Genomic DNA, 14,294 nt, shown 5'->3' with positions numbered 1-14,294 from the left:
TGCACCTAGGTTTTGTTTAATTAGAACAGAAAACCCCACACTGTATTCTCCCTAAAAAAACAAGACAAACCATAAAGTTAATTCCATACAGTTCTGGTATTACTGTCCAGAGTCCACCAAGACATGACCTTCGAGAAAGGACTGCGTACTCTCATCTTGGGATGACAGCCATGGCTATTTAATCGCTCAAGAGCTGAACCTAGCACTGACTCACCAACATTCTGGCCTCTTCCAGCCAGTCTGCTGTGAAAACCATTTAAAGCCCTGTCCCTGCCTGGAGCCTAGGAAATGCAATCCTCTACCTTTCCCACAGGGAAGAACGCTGTACCTGTTAAACTAGGTGTGGTCGGGATCACTGATCATAAATAAATAAATAAAGAGGCACCTCAGGGGAAACCACTCAGCAGACCACCATACACAGGCTAAATACTGAGCCTATGCTTTCTGGACAGCACTGACTGCAGTGTAGACCATAGTGACTAGATGCTTCTCTCAAGCATTTCTCTTTGGCTTCTTCAATTGGGAGGGCAGTGTGCTTACCAGCAACTAGAACAGGATCTGTGCCCACTGAAGAATTATTCCTACGTACGGAGAAAAGTTTATAGAGATGCTAAGTAGTCAGACAGCCTTCTAAAAAATTACTGACCAAAATGAAAGTAAACCATAGTCAATCTGTAGGAAAACATACCCACCTGGAACAGTGACATTTACCATTATTACATCACATTTCATTTATACGGAATCAAATTGCAAGAGTTTCCTGCAAGTTTGAGCATACAGCAAAAGTGATCCTTCGTTCTGGGAGTATCTTTCAATGGACATTTCTGAGAGGAGAAAGAACTAAAAGGACATCTCCTGGGTGTTTTTCTATTTTTAGTATTCCAGCATCAAATTAGAGGCTGTGCACATTTCAAACACCATCTAAACAGAACTGAGAAGAAAACAAGTATTTAAAGGTTTCTCGCGGCCTTTTCATCAAAGGGAAGGAAGCGTGTGCAGCGGGGGGGGGGGTTCTTTCCAAATTCCTTTGCCACGTCAATAGTCTACAAAGTGCTTATCAGGACACGAAGTCTTTGTGCTCCTGAGATAGGTCTGAAATTTTTACCCAGTACTGAACATATACCTGAAGTGGTCAAATAATACTTTTTATAAAAAAATTTCTATCTAAGATTATAGTTTGAACTTTTAAATAAGAATGGCCACAATTAACCAACATGCACAAATTCTCAGACTGCTCTGAGAAATTCATTATACAATGCATTTACCACCTTACTGCATTTTTAAGTCTTTATTCTATGCTTAACTGATTCCCAATTAGCCCAAGCAAAGGCATGCCTCCCTAACACAATTGGCCGAAAGCAGAGCTGATGATAAAAGGAAGCATTCCAAAGAGCCTCTGCATGGCAATTTGGGAGAACATTGTCAACTGAATCAAGTGAGCGAATTTCACACAATTGACGTAGTCACGCGTGGGCCTGCGCCCCGAGCGCTTCCCTGACATCCAGGGAGGAACTGTTCCCGAGGACACTGCCGTGTGGGACTCTGGTGGAAGAACCCTCATTTTAAGGGCACTTTCCAAACGAATAAATGCCTGAATACCGAAAAGGGGCATATCAGGAGCTTTTAAAAAGGACAAAATAATAGAAACCCAAACCCTTTCCAAAACAAGGGAATGACGTCTGTATGAAGTTCCCTCAATCCTTACTTTCCTTCCTTGCAGTTTGTTCCTTGAAGATTTGGTTTCATTTTATGGGGCACAACAGGAACTAAATTATTAATAAAAGCTTGTTTTTATTTTTACGTGTGGCTGTGGATAATCTGTACAAAAAGTTTCCAGATTTCTAATGAGCTCTAGTGAGACTCAACGTAAAGTGGATCTTTTAAGGTCGAAGTAGAATGTCGGGTTCTACTTAAAAAAGAAGATCTCGAAGGAACAAAGAGTCATCTGCCATGTGCTTTTGGAGGTGCCCGTGCTGAAAAAAAGTCTCGATAATATGAAGATGCTGGTACAACTTGTCCTATTACACAACTTCTTACACAACCACATGCGTTACATTTATAGACAGATTTACAATTTGAAAGGAAAAAAGTTCTGTCTTAATAAAATTAGGGTTTTTTTTTTTTTTCTTTTTTACAAACTGTAGTCCAAACAAAGGTCTCTGTCTCCTCACGCAGCAGATTCGTCTCCACCGGGTGTGGACAAGAGACACCCTTCCCGGCAGGTCCAGCCACATCTGGGTCCCTCGGCGCCCCCCACTCCGCCGGGAGCGCGCACCACACTAGCTCTGGGGTCGCCGCAGAGCCGATACCCTGGTCTTCTGCTCTTGGGTCTTGTTTTCATTCATCTTCATCATCGTCGTCTTCCTCTCCATCAGACAGGGAAGTACAAGGCCGGATCTGTCTGTAGCGGTCAAGCCACTTCTCCACCATGTGCGTGACCAGCGGGTGGTTGCGCCGCCGAGAGCTCTTTTGCAGGGCCACCAGCACGCCGCCCTCGGTCACACAGCAGTCCAGCCACTCCCGGAGTAGCTTCTCCTGCTGCTCCTCGTTACCTAGCTTTTGGAGGGATGTGAAGAGGGAAGAGAGGATCACAGATCAGAGGCCTGCTAGGAAAAATGCATGGAAACATAGCTGGTATGATTACTGATGAAAAGGTCAAAGCAACAAACTTCACATGGTTTCAGCCTCTTGTCAATTTTACAATTAAAACCCAGTTTCCTACGGTTAAACAGAAAAACATCAGTGGCGGGGGCGCCTGGGTGGCTCAGTGGGTTGAGCGTCAGGGCTTTGGCTCAGGTCACGATCTCACGGTTTGTGAGTTCGAGCCCCACATCGGCCTCTGTGCTGTTGGCTCGGAGCCTGGAGCCTGCTTCGGATTCTGTGTCTCCCTCTCTCTCTGCCCCTCCCCTGCTCACTCTTTCTTTCACTCATTCATTCTCTCTCTCTCTCTCTCTCTCTCTCTCAAAAATAAACATTTAAAAAAAAATTCAGTAGGAAAATTGGCAGAAAAACACCTCGAGGGGAAGAACCATCTAGTAATAGGTTAATTTGTTTGCCAGAACAGGAAAAACCAAATGTTAACCTAATAAACCTATGGTGGCAAAGAAAAGGCTAGAAAAACAAAGTCTCAGCTTCAAACACATGACAAGGTAAGTTTATTCAGTATTTACAGAAAGAAGTTATAAAAATTATGGTCTATTAATTTTTTTCTTAATGTGATTATAACAGTTTTATAATAATGACTAGTACATTAAATAAAAGACCAATAATTTTTGTAAGAATGTGCGTTTTCTGAGAGCGTTCTTTCTGCGCATCCTCACCATCACCCCTGCCTGGGTCTCCACCTCCCTCCACTCCCCACCCCATCTGCAACACCCTCCGACCTGGGCTCCCGCTCCCCCCGCTGCCCAGGCATCTCATCTCCACGCTGAGCAGCTGGTGTTCCTCTACTGGGCAAGCTGGTTGTTGGCTTCCCAGCTTGCAAAGTCAAAGCCAAGGCTGCTGCTGAGTGAGCCCCTTGCCATCCCTTAGCCCTTCGACCCCCTCTACCTACCACCCTCGTCCTCCCTATCCTGCAAGACTCCTCTTCTGGGTCTCGGGGGCAGGGTCACCTCCTCCTCAGATGCCTTTGGTCACCACCCGATTAAACATGTTTTCTATATATTTATTTATTTGAGAGAGAGGGAGACACAGAATCGGAAGGAGGCTCCAGGCTCCAAGCTATCGGCACAGAGCCTGATGCGGGGCTCGAACTCACGAGCCGTGAGATCTTGACCTGAGCCGAAGTCGGATGCTCAACCGACTGAGCCACCCAGGGGCCCCTGGTTACCACCCAATTTAAATCACCAGGCCCAAGTCCCCCGTTGTCCCCTCCCCCCGTCTTTCTACTTTTGCCCTCAGCGCTCCTCACTACCTGAGAGGGAGGGTGCGGGGGACTTTTGTCTTGGCGCCACCGCTGAAATCTCCACGTAACACAACCCGCCCCACAGCTGAAAAAAGGTAAACTTCGAAGTCTGGCTGACCTGTATTTACACAAAGGGACACTAACTACGGCCAAATCAGAAGCTTCCGCTGGCAGCACAGGGAACACCCCGCCGGAGAGGTGTCCCGGGCCGGGCTGCGGCACAGACGCTACTGGAGGAGCCAATGGGAGCGACGCGCCTCTCACCTCCTGAGCAGAAAGAAAGTGCACATGCAGTAACTTCCTTTCGCTGTCCACCAGAGGCAAGAACGTGACAGTGACGTCGTCGTCCGTGTTCAGGTTAGCACCAGCACCTCGGTTGCCGTAGCCATCGTTTTCCATGGCAACCAAAGCAGAGAAGTGGCCCCTTGTATAGCCCAGAGCGATCGGACTTTTCCAACAAAAACTCTGTTCCCACAACAAAGGCAAATAAACACCTGGAGGGAAGAAAGACCAGCACAACAGGGTCATCGGGACTGGGCTGCAAAGCGTGTCCTACAGAAGGAGACTTCTAAAATACAAAATACACTTGAGTAAGGGCTTACCTTGAAACCGAGTATATCCTAAAGTTTCTCCCCGGAAACTTTTATAATATTTCACTCCATAAACTATAATTGGTCGTCTAAGAATATGTGCAAGTACAAAAATGTGCGTCTGTTCCAAGCTTGCTCCAGGCTGTGCGGAGTAAAATAAAAAAGTAATTTCTCTTTAAAACGTTCACTGCCACCCAGGAAAACTGATGTGCAGAGCACAGAGCTCCTCCCCGTCCGTGCGCTAGATCCGTTTTTTTCTTTTAAATAACACCGTCAAGCTAAGTGAGCATAAAATTCTGCAAATTCTTCCAACGCAGTCATAAAGGAAATCTGCGAAGCATACGTATACAGGTATCTTTCGCTATCCAAACTCAAGAAGCCAACAGACTGGGGTGAATACTGATCACAGGAACAAAAGCCGCAGACGGCAAGGGATGCCTGGTGCACGGTGACCGCCCGCTGGGGAAGGTCCCTGCGAAACCCGCACCCACGACGAGGTCCTCCCCAAGTAAAAAGAGGAGCTGCTGTTTCAGGCAAACTTAAAACTCAGCACCGCCTAATTCAAGACGACTACACAGGCCCACCGCCCCTCTGACAACAAATGGGACAACACGTTTTCAGAAAGTACACGTCACAGCTGTAAAACAGCCACTGTGACAGAAGGTACTTCGTTCACAGGGTTCAAATAAATCACAGCGCTCTCTGCAAAGAAAAGGAATGGTCTCCTGTGTGTGTTTCTGAATGTTCCGGTTCGCTATACTGAACATGCTTCATGGAATAAAACTAGCTTGAAAGCCAGAACCCGAGAGGAACGACCATGCACAATTCATTTTTATAAAAGTTCATTCCCAAGTTAATTACAAATAGCTCCACCTGTTGGCCATGGCACCTCCCCCCGTGGGCCCGACAGCAGAGCACCGGGACCAGAGTGCCCGCCGCACCGCACAGTGATCTTCGTTAGGTACCCCCTCGGACACGGAACTAGTAGGTAGATGAAACGGGCCTAATGCCACCTTTCTAAGACAACAACATATATGAAGAGCAATCTGAAAAGGCTACGTAAGCCCTTACGATCATCACAGGACAACTTTCGTCTTGTCACTCAATGGAACTGCGAAACACACAGTAGCGTCTCTGTCCTGCAGGAGGACTCACGTATGGTCACCCAGCTGACAGACCATGGTCACGACCAGAAACCAAGGCACCCGCTGCCAAGCCAAGCACTCTTCTGCTCCTCCCAAGCCACCTGCAATCTGGCTTCCGCGTGTACATCAAGGGACTGAAGAACACGCAGCCAACTTCTCACGGAAGCAACACGCCTCGCGGCATTCTCACCTGGCTGGCAAGAGACAGTATGAATGCCCAGTCTTCTTGCCACTGTTCTTCCCTCAAGGAGAAATGTAAACCAAAGCTCTGAGAATACCACGATTCCCAATCTTTCCAACGTGTGTAAAACCTAAAACGGCAAGACAGTAAACAATTAGCCTTCTGTAAGCAGTACGTTTAATGTGCCATTTAATGTAGTCTTTAAGCAATTCATGTAAAGAGATGAACAATTTTATTAATTTTCCCCAGTTTGCCATTTATTTTCACATCAAAAATGCCTACGCTCTACCAGCAGACATCACGTAACATGTTCTCACCAGAACTTTAAACACTAATAAGGAGATCAATTCATTTCAAATGTCTACTACTGACTGACGGAGTTCAAAAAGAAATAGAACATTCGGAATCATCTGAGATTGTGGATACGATCAAAGACACTACCATTTTACGTTAATACGTAGAACGCACTACTGGGTCACTGTGTAAACAACAGACTGGAAAATAGCCCACGTATTCACTAGGTGTATCAACATCGCTCCCAGAGCAAGGCCCTAATGCTCTTCAATTCGATGAAGGCTCAGAGAAGTGAGGAAAGTAGCAAAGAAAAATCTGAAACTAGCAGAGGTTGGTTCACGAGGTTTAAGGAAAGAAGCTATCTCCAGACATCAAAGTGCAAAGCGAATCAGCAAGTGATACAGAAGCTATGGCATGTTTTCCAGAGAACCTAGCCAAAATCACGAAGGTGGCTACACTAAACAAATTTTCAATGCAGATGAGACAGCATTCTACTGGAAGAAGATGCCATCTAGGACTGGTATAGCTAGAGAGGAGCAGTGCCTGGCTTCAAAACACAGGCTGACTCTCTTGTCAAGGGGGCTGATGCCGCTGGTGACTTTAAGTTGAAGCCAATGCTCACTGACCGTTCCAAAAATCCTAAGGCCCTTAAAACTGTGCAAAATATACTCTTGCTCTATAAAAAGAACAACAAAGCCTGGATAACAGTACGTCCATTTACAATATACTTTCCGAAATATTTTAAGCCCACTATTAATGCCTACCCCTCATAAAACTCCTTTCAAAATATTACTGCTCACTGACAACGCACCTGCTCGCCCAAGAGTTCTGATGGAGATAACCAGATTAATGTTCCCATGCCTGACAACACCATACCCACTCTGAAGCTTATGATCAAGGACTAATTTCAACTTTCTAGGCATTATTTGAAGTAAGGCTACTGCAGCCATAGACACTGACTCTTCAGATGGATTTGAGCAAAGGAAACTGAAACGTGTCTGGAAAGGATTCACCATTCTGGATGCAATTAAGAACATTCCTGATTCATGTAAAGAGGTCAAAATAGCAACAGGAGTTCAGAAGGAGTTGATTCCAACCCTCACGGAGGACTCTGGGGGGCTCAAGACTTGCGTGGAGGAAGTTAACTGTAACTAGAAGGGGGGCCCGAAGACGGGACTAGGCTGCTGCCATCTTGTGACAGCATTGGAACGGACGAGGACTTGCTTCTCATGGATGAGCGACGAAAGGGTTTTTTGCAATGGAATCTAAAACTGGTGAAGCCGCCGTGAAGACTGTTGAAATGACAACAGAGTGATTTAGAACATGACAACCGTAGTTGATGCAGCAGTGGCAGGCTCTGAGAGGACGGACTCTGATTTTGAAAGAAGTTCTAAGAAAAATGCCATCAAATCACATCGCACGCTACAGAGAAACCATTCATGAAAGGAAAGGTCAATCGATAACTTCACTGGCGTCTTATTTTAAGAAACTGCCACGGCCACCCCGGCCTTCAGCAGCCACCACTCCGATCAGCTGGTAACCATCAACATCAAGGCAAGAGCCTTCGCCGGCAAAAAGACTATGACTCACTCAAAGTTCCACTGATGCTCAGGGCTTTTTTTTTTTTTTTAAAGACCTACTGCTATAGCACTGACTACGGACTACAGGATACTGTAAACATGAGCTTCTATATGCACTGAGGAAACCAAAATACTCCTTTGGCTCACTTTATGAAGACAGTCACTTAACTGCAGTGGTCTGGAACTGAACCCACGTATCTCTGAGGTATGCCTGTACGTATTATACGCTGAATCGGGAAGGTTCTTCTAGGTTTGCCAGCCAGGGAGCTTAGTTTTTTTTTTTTTTTCAGGTGACTTCAAAGTTCTCCTCTATTGCATTATTATGCTTTGATCGATAATTTCGCTCTCAAGGAAATTATTCAGCTGCTCTCATGTTCGAATTCTCGAGAGTGCTTCCACTCAGTACCGTTTACTGCACACTATGTGTCACGCTATTGGAGGCACGACATCTTCCACAATGAAACACAACAAAACCTCTCTTCTCAGAGTTTACATCCTAATGGACTTCACGTAATCCCTAAATACTGACAACAAAATTCACAACTAGTAAGTGCTCAAAGATTATATAGAGATACTAGGGTAATAAAGTTATTTGGAGTAAGGTCATTATCATTACTCTGTCAGCATTCAAGTAGGTGTAAGAGAAAAAAAGCACCTTTTCATTAATTTAAGTTTCTTTTGGCCTCAGTTTTCTCATGGAGACGATGTAAGTCAAGTCAGTATAAAGCCAAACTGTGAGTCACAAGCACAGTCGTCATTTCCACTGATTAATACCCCAGTGGGTGAATTTACAGTTCAAGACCAGTTATATACTTGACTGGATGACAGGGTAAAACAAAAACATATACAGGATCCCCCCACTATCTGCAAGTTCACTTTACGCCCCTTCACTTTTATGAAAGACCTACATTAGCACCTGTTTTTGCCAAAACGAAATCTGAAGAGGACCTTCACGGCTACAAAACGGTCGCTGGATCTTTGCTTTGCGCCATTTCAAAAGCTGACAAAAGGTTTCACAGAGATGCTACTTTTGGATAGCAAGGAAAATCTGTATACATAAAGGGCATTTTTGAGATAATTGGAAGATGGGTTATGCACCGTACATTGAATTACAGGGTCATGGTTGATTTTTTTTTTTCAAGTTTATTTATTTTGAGAGAAAGCGCGCATGTGTGCACGCGTGAGAAGGGGAAGGGCAGAAAGGAGAGAGAGAATCCCGAGCAGGCTCCACGCCGCCCACCTCAGGGTTCAATCTAAAGAACCGTGAGCTCGTGACCTGCGATGAAATTGAGAGCTGGATGCCTAACTGACCGAGCCCCCCAGGTGCCCCACACTACTGATTTCCTTAGACGTGGTAATGAGGATATGGTTGGGTAAGAGAATATCCTTGTTCTTCAAAGATACATGCTGAAATACCGACCGGTACGAAGCATCGTGATGACTTAAACTCATGAGCAAAGGGAAGTGCTTACACATGCAGAGACGAAGCACACATGGCTAACCATGAGCCATTGGGCAATCCAATGAAGGAACACTGGGGTCTGTTGCACTGATTTCTTTAACTTTTCTATGGATTTCAAAATGTGCAAAATAATATGTGGTCTGAAGACTATGTCCCTAAGGAAAAAAACCTCACAATACAATACCAACATAATCTTTTCAATATTAAACACAACTATGAAATCATAATACTTAAAAATGTGGGCAAAGACCTTATCACTATTTAAGGCTACTACTGCAATGTTACATGTTTCTATGCTAAAGCTCAGCAAAAAGGTATAAAAGCCATCAAAATGTTCCAAATGTCTCAATGTACAAAGTCAAATTTTTCCTGCCTAGCTTCCACAGGAAATATAACAGGAGAAAACTACCCCAACACTGTAAGGAAATGACTCAGCAGGAGCACACCTGGTTTTAAACAGGGAAGGGTGCCAGCTCACCAATGTGAACAGTCATGCAGGCTGTCATGCAGGGCTTTCCGAAGCACCGAGTCCTTGTCATAAATGCCCCAGGTAGCTTGTAGCACTGAATCAAGTAAGCAGTCTCCTGCAGTCCGGTTCCAAAGCGCATACAGTCGACTGTCCAAACGGGTAGCCAACTCCAAAGACCAGTTTATAATTGGAGATTCTTCTTCTAACTCTGTATAAGGAATTTAAATATCAAGTCCATTCTTTTTGTTTTTTAATGTTTATTTGGGGGGGGGGGCGGGGGGCGGGCAGAGTGTGGGCAGGGGAAGTACAGAGAGAGAAGGAAACACAGAATCTGAAGCAGGCTCCAGGCTCTGAGCTGTCAGCACAGAGCCCAATTTGGGGCTCAAACCCACAAACCGCAAATCAAAGACTGAACGACTGAGCCACCCAAATGCCCCAAAATAACATGTTTGTTTTCATGCCTATGCAATTCAGGACTATTCACTGGAGGAAAGAACCCACTCTGTAGATGTATTAATAAGTTTATGTCTAATTTACTATTAAACACGTAAATAATTTTGATCAATTGAAATATAAACCTTCTGAGTAGTGGAAACATCTTGTGGCTCTACAATATTTTTCTCAACTTTTCAGTTCTTTACAATTTATTTTCTAAAAATGTTTAATATGGAAATATACTCATTCTAGAACAGGAAGTAGAAAACCATGGTGAAACATTTTTATACCTTTATTTATTCCCTGTATCACAGTTAAGAGCCATGAATAAGCATTCATAATTTTTTTTTCCAGTTTTACCGAGATAAAATTGACAGAATGAACATTTTTTTTTTAAATGTTTATCTATTTTGATAGAGAAAGACCATGAGCAGCGGACTGGCCCGGGGGGGGGGGGGGGGAGGTTGCAAGCAGCTCCATCTGCACGGTCAGCGCAAAGCCCAATGAGCGGATTGAACCCACAAACCATGAGATCATGACCTGAGCCAAAATCAAGAGTCGGACACCCAACCAACGGAGCCACTCAGGCACCCCGACAGAATGAACATTTTTAACGTCACAATGTGACACTGAGGGACTTTATGTTTTCAATCAAAGTAAAAATAAAACAAGTCAACCATACAACTGAAGTGCTCCAAACCTTAGAAAACAAAGAGCTTAGGGAAATTAAACTAAATCACACTCATTAATTCCACACTTACCTTTCTGAACATCTCTATCGAGCACCTCATCAAATAATTTTTCTTGGACTGTTGGAGGCAAGTCTTCAATATCTACAAATCAAAAAACAGACTTAAAAGATTTTCTTACGTTTCGTAACTTAATTTGATACCAGCATCTAACAGAAACTTCCTCTAAAATAACTCCCTTGTCAATGAAGGCGGTCGGATAGCTTCTTTTAAAAACCATGCATAGGGGCCCCTGGGTGGCTCAGTCGGTTGAGTGTCCGACTTCAGCTCAGGTCATGGTCTCACAGCTCATGGGCCCGAGCCTGGAGCCTCCTTCGGATTCTGTGTCTCCCTCTCTCTGCCCCTCCCCTGCTCACACTCTCTCTCTCTCAAAAATAAATAAACATTAAAAAATATAGATATTAAAAAACATGCATGTGTAATGTGTGTGCATACATGTAAAGTAAAATATTTTCTTTCTGTACTTCATTATCAAAACTGTTCTCTACCTAAAAATAATATAAAGTATATCTGGACCAATAATTGCATATAACTATTGTCAAAAAGACAATACTGGTAAAGAAGTGTAAAAAGGGACCCTTGTGCACAGTCAGTGGGAATGTAAACTGGTGTAGCCACCACTTAAAACAGGGTCCTCAAAAAGTCAGAAGTATCATCTGACCCAGCAATCCCACTTCAGTGTGTGTGTGTGTGTGTGTGTGTATCCGAAGTAAAACAGGATATCGAAGAGGTACTGAACCCCCATGTTTGTTGCATTACTCACAACAGCCAAGACCCAGAAACAACTCAAGTGTCCATCGATGGATGAATGAATAGTGATGTGGGGTGTGAATGTGTGTGTGTGTGTGTAAAATGACATGTTATGAGTGTGTAAAATGACAGGTTATTATTCAGCCAGGTGAAAAAAAGAAATCCTACCATTTGCAACAACATGGATGGACCTTGAGGGCATTAGGTGAGGTGGAATTAGCCAGAGAAAGACAAGACAAAAAAAAAAAAAAAAGTCAAACTCATAGAAACAGGGTAGAAAAGAGGTTACTAACAGCTTGGGCAAGGGAGGAAGATAAAAATTGGTAAAAGGGTACAAAAACTTCCAAGCTATAAAATGAATAATGTTGAAGACCTAAGGAAACACCATGGTAACTATTTAACACTGTGTTGTATAACTGAAATTTGCTAGGAGAAGTTACATGTTCTCATGGAAAAAAGATACATAAACATGGGATGGTGGGTGTGTTAATGAACTAGATGGGGGGAATCCTTTCACAATTTGTGCAAGGATGAAATCACAACAGACACATTAAATATTTGACAAGTAAATGACAACTCTCTCTCATTAAAACTGAAATAAAAGGAAAAAAAAGAGCAGGGCTATCTGATATTCAAGTTAATGATAATAGTAACAACCACATACAAATGTTTATCTGCCCTGGTCTCCCCACACTCTCAACCTCTGCTCAGGCCTATTGTTTTCAGACTTCAGAATCTTCTCATAAAAGCTAACGAGCCATTAATTTTTGGCACACAGATCTCTGGTTCTGTCATCCTCCTCAAATTCTCTACGGTTTGTTCAGTTTGCTAATGGAGCAGTCTACAGTAAAAAGCATTCCCCTTAAAAATTCTTAAAAAAAAAAAATTTTTTTTTAAGCTATTTTCAAGTCAGAGTAAAAATCTAAACATCACCAGAGTAAGCTTAAATATACAGAGTGCACTTCAAGTGAAATCTGATTTTAAAAGTCTTAGTGATGATCTCCTACCATTTGTACACGCCCGTGTTTATGTCTATATAAAAGCTCAAGACACGTAGAATCAAGATGGAAGCTTTATTTTAGGAACTTTTGGTGTTTGGTGCATTTATTCAACGCCAAATGACCAAAAGGATCCCGGAAGACACTTCCAACTGTCACTGAATGGAAAAATGAAAAGCTGCGTCCCAAACACGGTAGAAATTAATAGAATGAGTGCAGAACATAGTAATGACACTTTCAAAAGAATGCCAGTATCTTCGATTCAAAAAATCTGACTCCACCCATCAAAAGCCCACGTTCTAATCCTATCTCCTGATACCAATAGCCAATGCCTATGTAATTTTAAAATAGGCATGAGTAAGAAAAAAAAAGTACACTGATAATATCCTAAAGTAAAATTGGAGAGAAAAATAAACGGCTAAAACAGATTTTTTGAAACATCTAAGGCCCACACCGAAATCAGTGGTTATCAGCCGCTATCTTCCTACCAGATCCAAAGCTGAAGTTTTACAAGGAGCCCCTGGACTGGTCACTTCCAGGATAAATACGGTAGTCAAGCAATTTAAAATGCACACATAGTAGCTAAGTTATCTGCTTTAACAGAAACCACTTCACTCACACCCAACAAAAACAATTATAATGAAGTGAACATTTCTTTTCACACTGAAATTTGGAGTTACCTGCTGGCAACGTAAATGTTACAAGGTCAGTGAGAAAATAGCAAGCAAAATCCCCCTTTCTCTGATGAAGAGAGGCAGCGATCTCTCGCCGGATTTGTTCTGTCAGTTCGGGACACACCATTGCAGGAATACACTTGGCTGCTTGTTGAGACACCTTAAATACAAAAGAAACTTTCCTCTGCATCTCATTTAACATTAACGTAAGCAGAAAACAACAGTATTTAAAAGAAATGACCAAACCTTCCCCGTAACTCAGGGTGTTATTTTGTTCATTTTAAAATAGATTAGGCACTATTTCCTCACCAGTGGAAGTACGGTTCAGTACAACTTTCCAGGAGGAAACTTACTTCCTAGGAATTTCTCCCAAGGAAATAAAATTTATGTAAAATGGTGTTGTTCACAAAGGTTCATCCTAGGGAGAGGGAGGGAGGACAGAAAACCACCTAAGTAAAACTAAGCATCATGCCCCCAATAAAAGCATTCTTAAAAAACAGGAAATTCCAGCTCATGGAGAAAGAGGAAAGTGCAAACACTCTTCTCCCGCTGGGTTAAGTAAGAATATTTCAAGCACCTTGACGTGGAATAAGGAAAGCATGACATTTTTGAAGGGTTAGTTCCCACTGACCTCAAATCCTTCCCCATCCGTTATACTTCTGAATATGTAAAAAAAGCAGCTGGCTTCTCTAAGTGTGGAAGAGAGAGGAATGAAATGTGAGCAGTGACGTAGGTAGTGAGCACTCCGACAGAGAACTTCGAAACAAGGAGATGGCTAGAACCTTCCTTTTCTTTTCAATGATGGATAGCCACAAAAGCAGCAGAGATATTTTACATTTAAGCCGCATGCCTTTGTGGAGCTCAAAAACTCGGCATACAAAGAGTTCTGAAGTCAAAGGTGAGTATCTTCTACAGAGGAAGGGAGTCTGGCGTGAATCCTGTGTGAGCCAGTCACCAGACCACAACCACTGACCTCTGACCCGGACAACCTGCCCAAACGAACGTTTCCAGTCACAAGTGGGGTCTGGAGCAGATCTGCCAATAAGCCACTCACACTTTGACC

General features: G+C 43.3%; 1 protein-coding gene across 4 annotated transcripts in view; it reads right to left on the bottom strand.

Annotated features, from left to right (window-relative positions):
* The window catches only part of ZRANB1 (zinc finger RANBP2-type containing 1), a 68,574-nt gene continuing 54,280 nt past the window's right edge, over positions 1 to 14,294 (bottom strand). For all 4 annotated transcript variants that reach the window (XM_040486721.1, XM_040486720.1, XM_040486722.1 and 1 more), the window contains 7 exons: positions 13,238 to 13,391; positions 10,822 to 10,893; positions 9,635 to 9,833; positions 5,830 to 5,950; positions 4,507 to 4,636; positions 4,169 to 4,398; positions 1 to 2,556 (listed from right to left, as the gene is read on the bottom strand). In XM_040486721.1, coding sequence (XP_040342655.1) covers positions 2,338 to 2,556; positions 4,169 to 4,398; positions 4,507 to 4,636; positions 5,830 to 5,950; positions 9,635 to 9,833; positions 10,822 to 10,893; positions 13,238 to 13,391 — 1,125 coding nt within the window. In that variant the 3' untranslated portion in view covers positions 1 to 2,337. The remainder of the gene's footprint in view (positions 2,557 to 4,168; positions 4,399 to 4,506; positions 4,637 to 5,829; positions 5,951 to 9,634; positions 9,834 to 10,821; positions 10,894 to 13,237; positions 13,392 to 14,294) is intronic.

The sequence above is a fragment of the Herpailurus yagouaroundi genome, unplaced genomic scaffold (assembly GCF_014898765.1).
Source record: "Herpailurus yagouaroundi ecotype Mexico unplaced genomic scaffold, PumYag 163, whole genome shotgun sequence".
Taxonomy (NCBI): domain Eukaryota; kingdom Metazoa; phylum Chordata; class Mammalia; order Carnivora; family Felidae; genus Herpailurus; species Herpailurus yagouaroundi.
The sequence above is the reverse complement of the archived record's forward strand: the minus strand, read 5'-3'. Positions and strand labels throughout refer to the sequence as shown.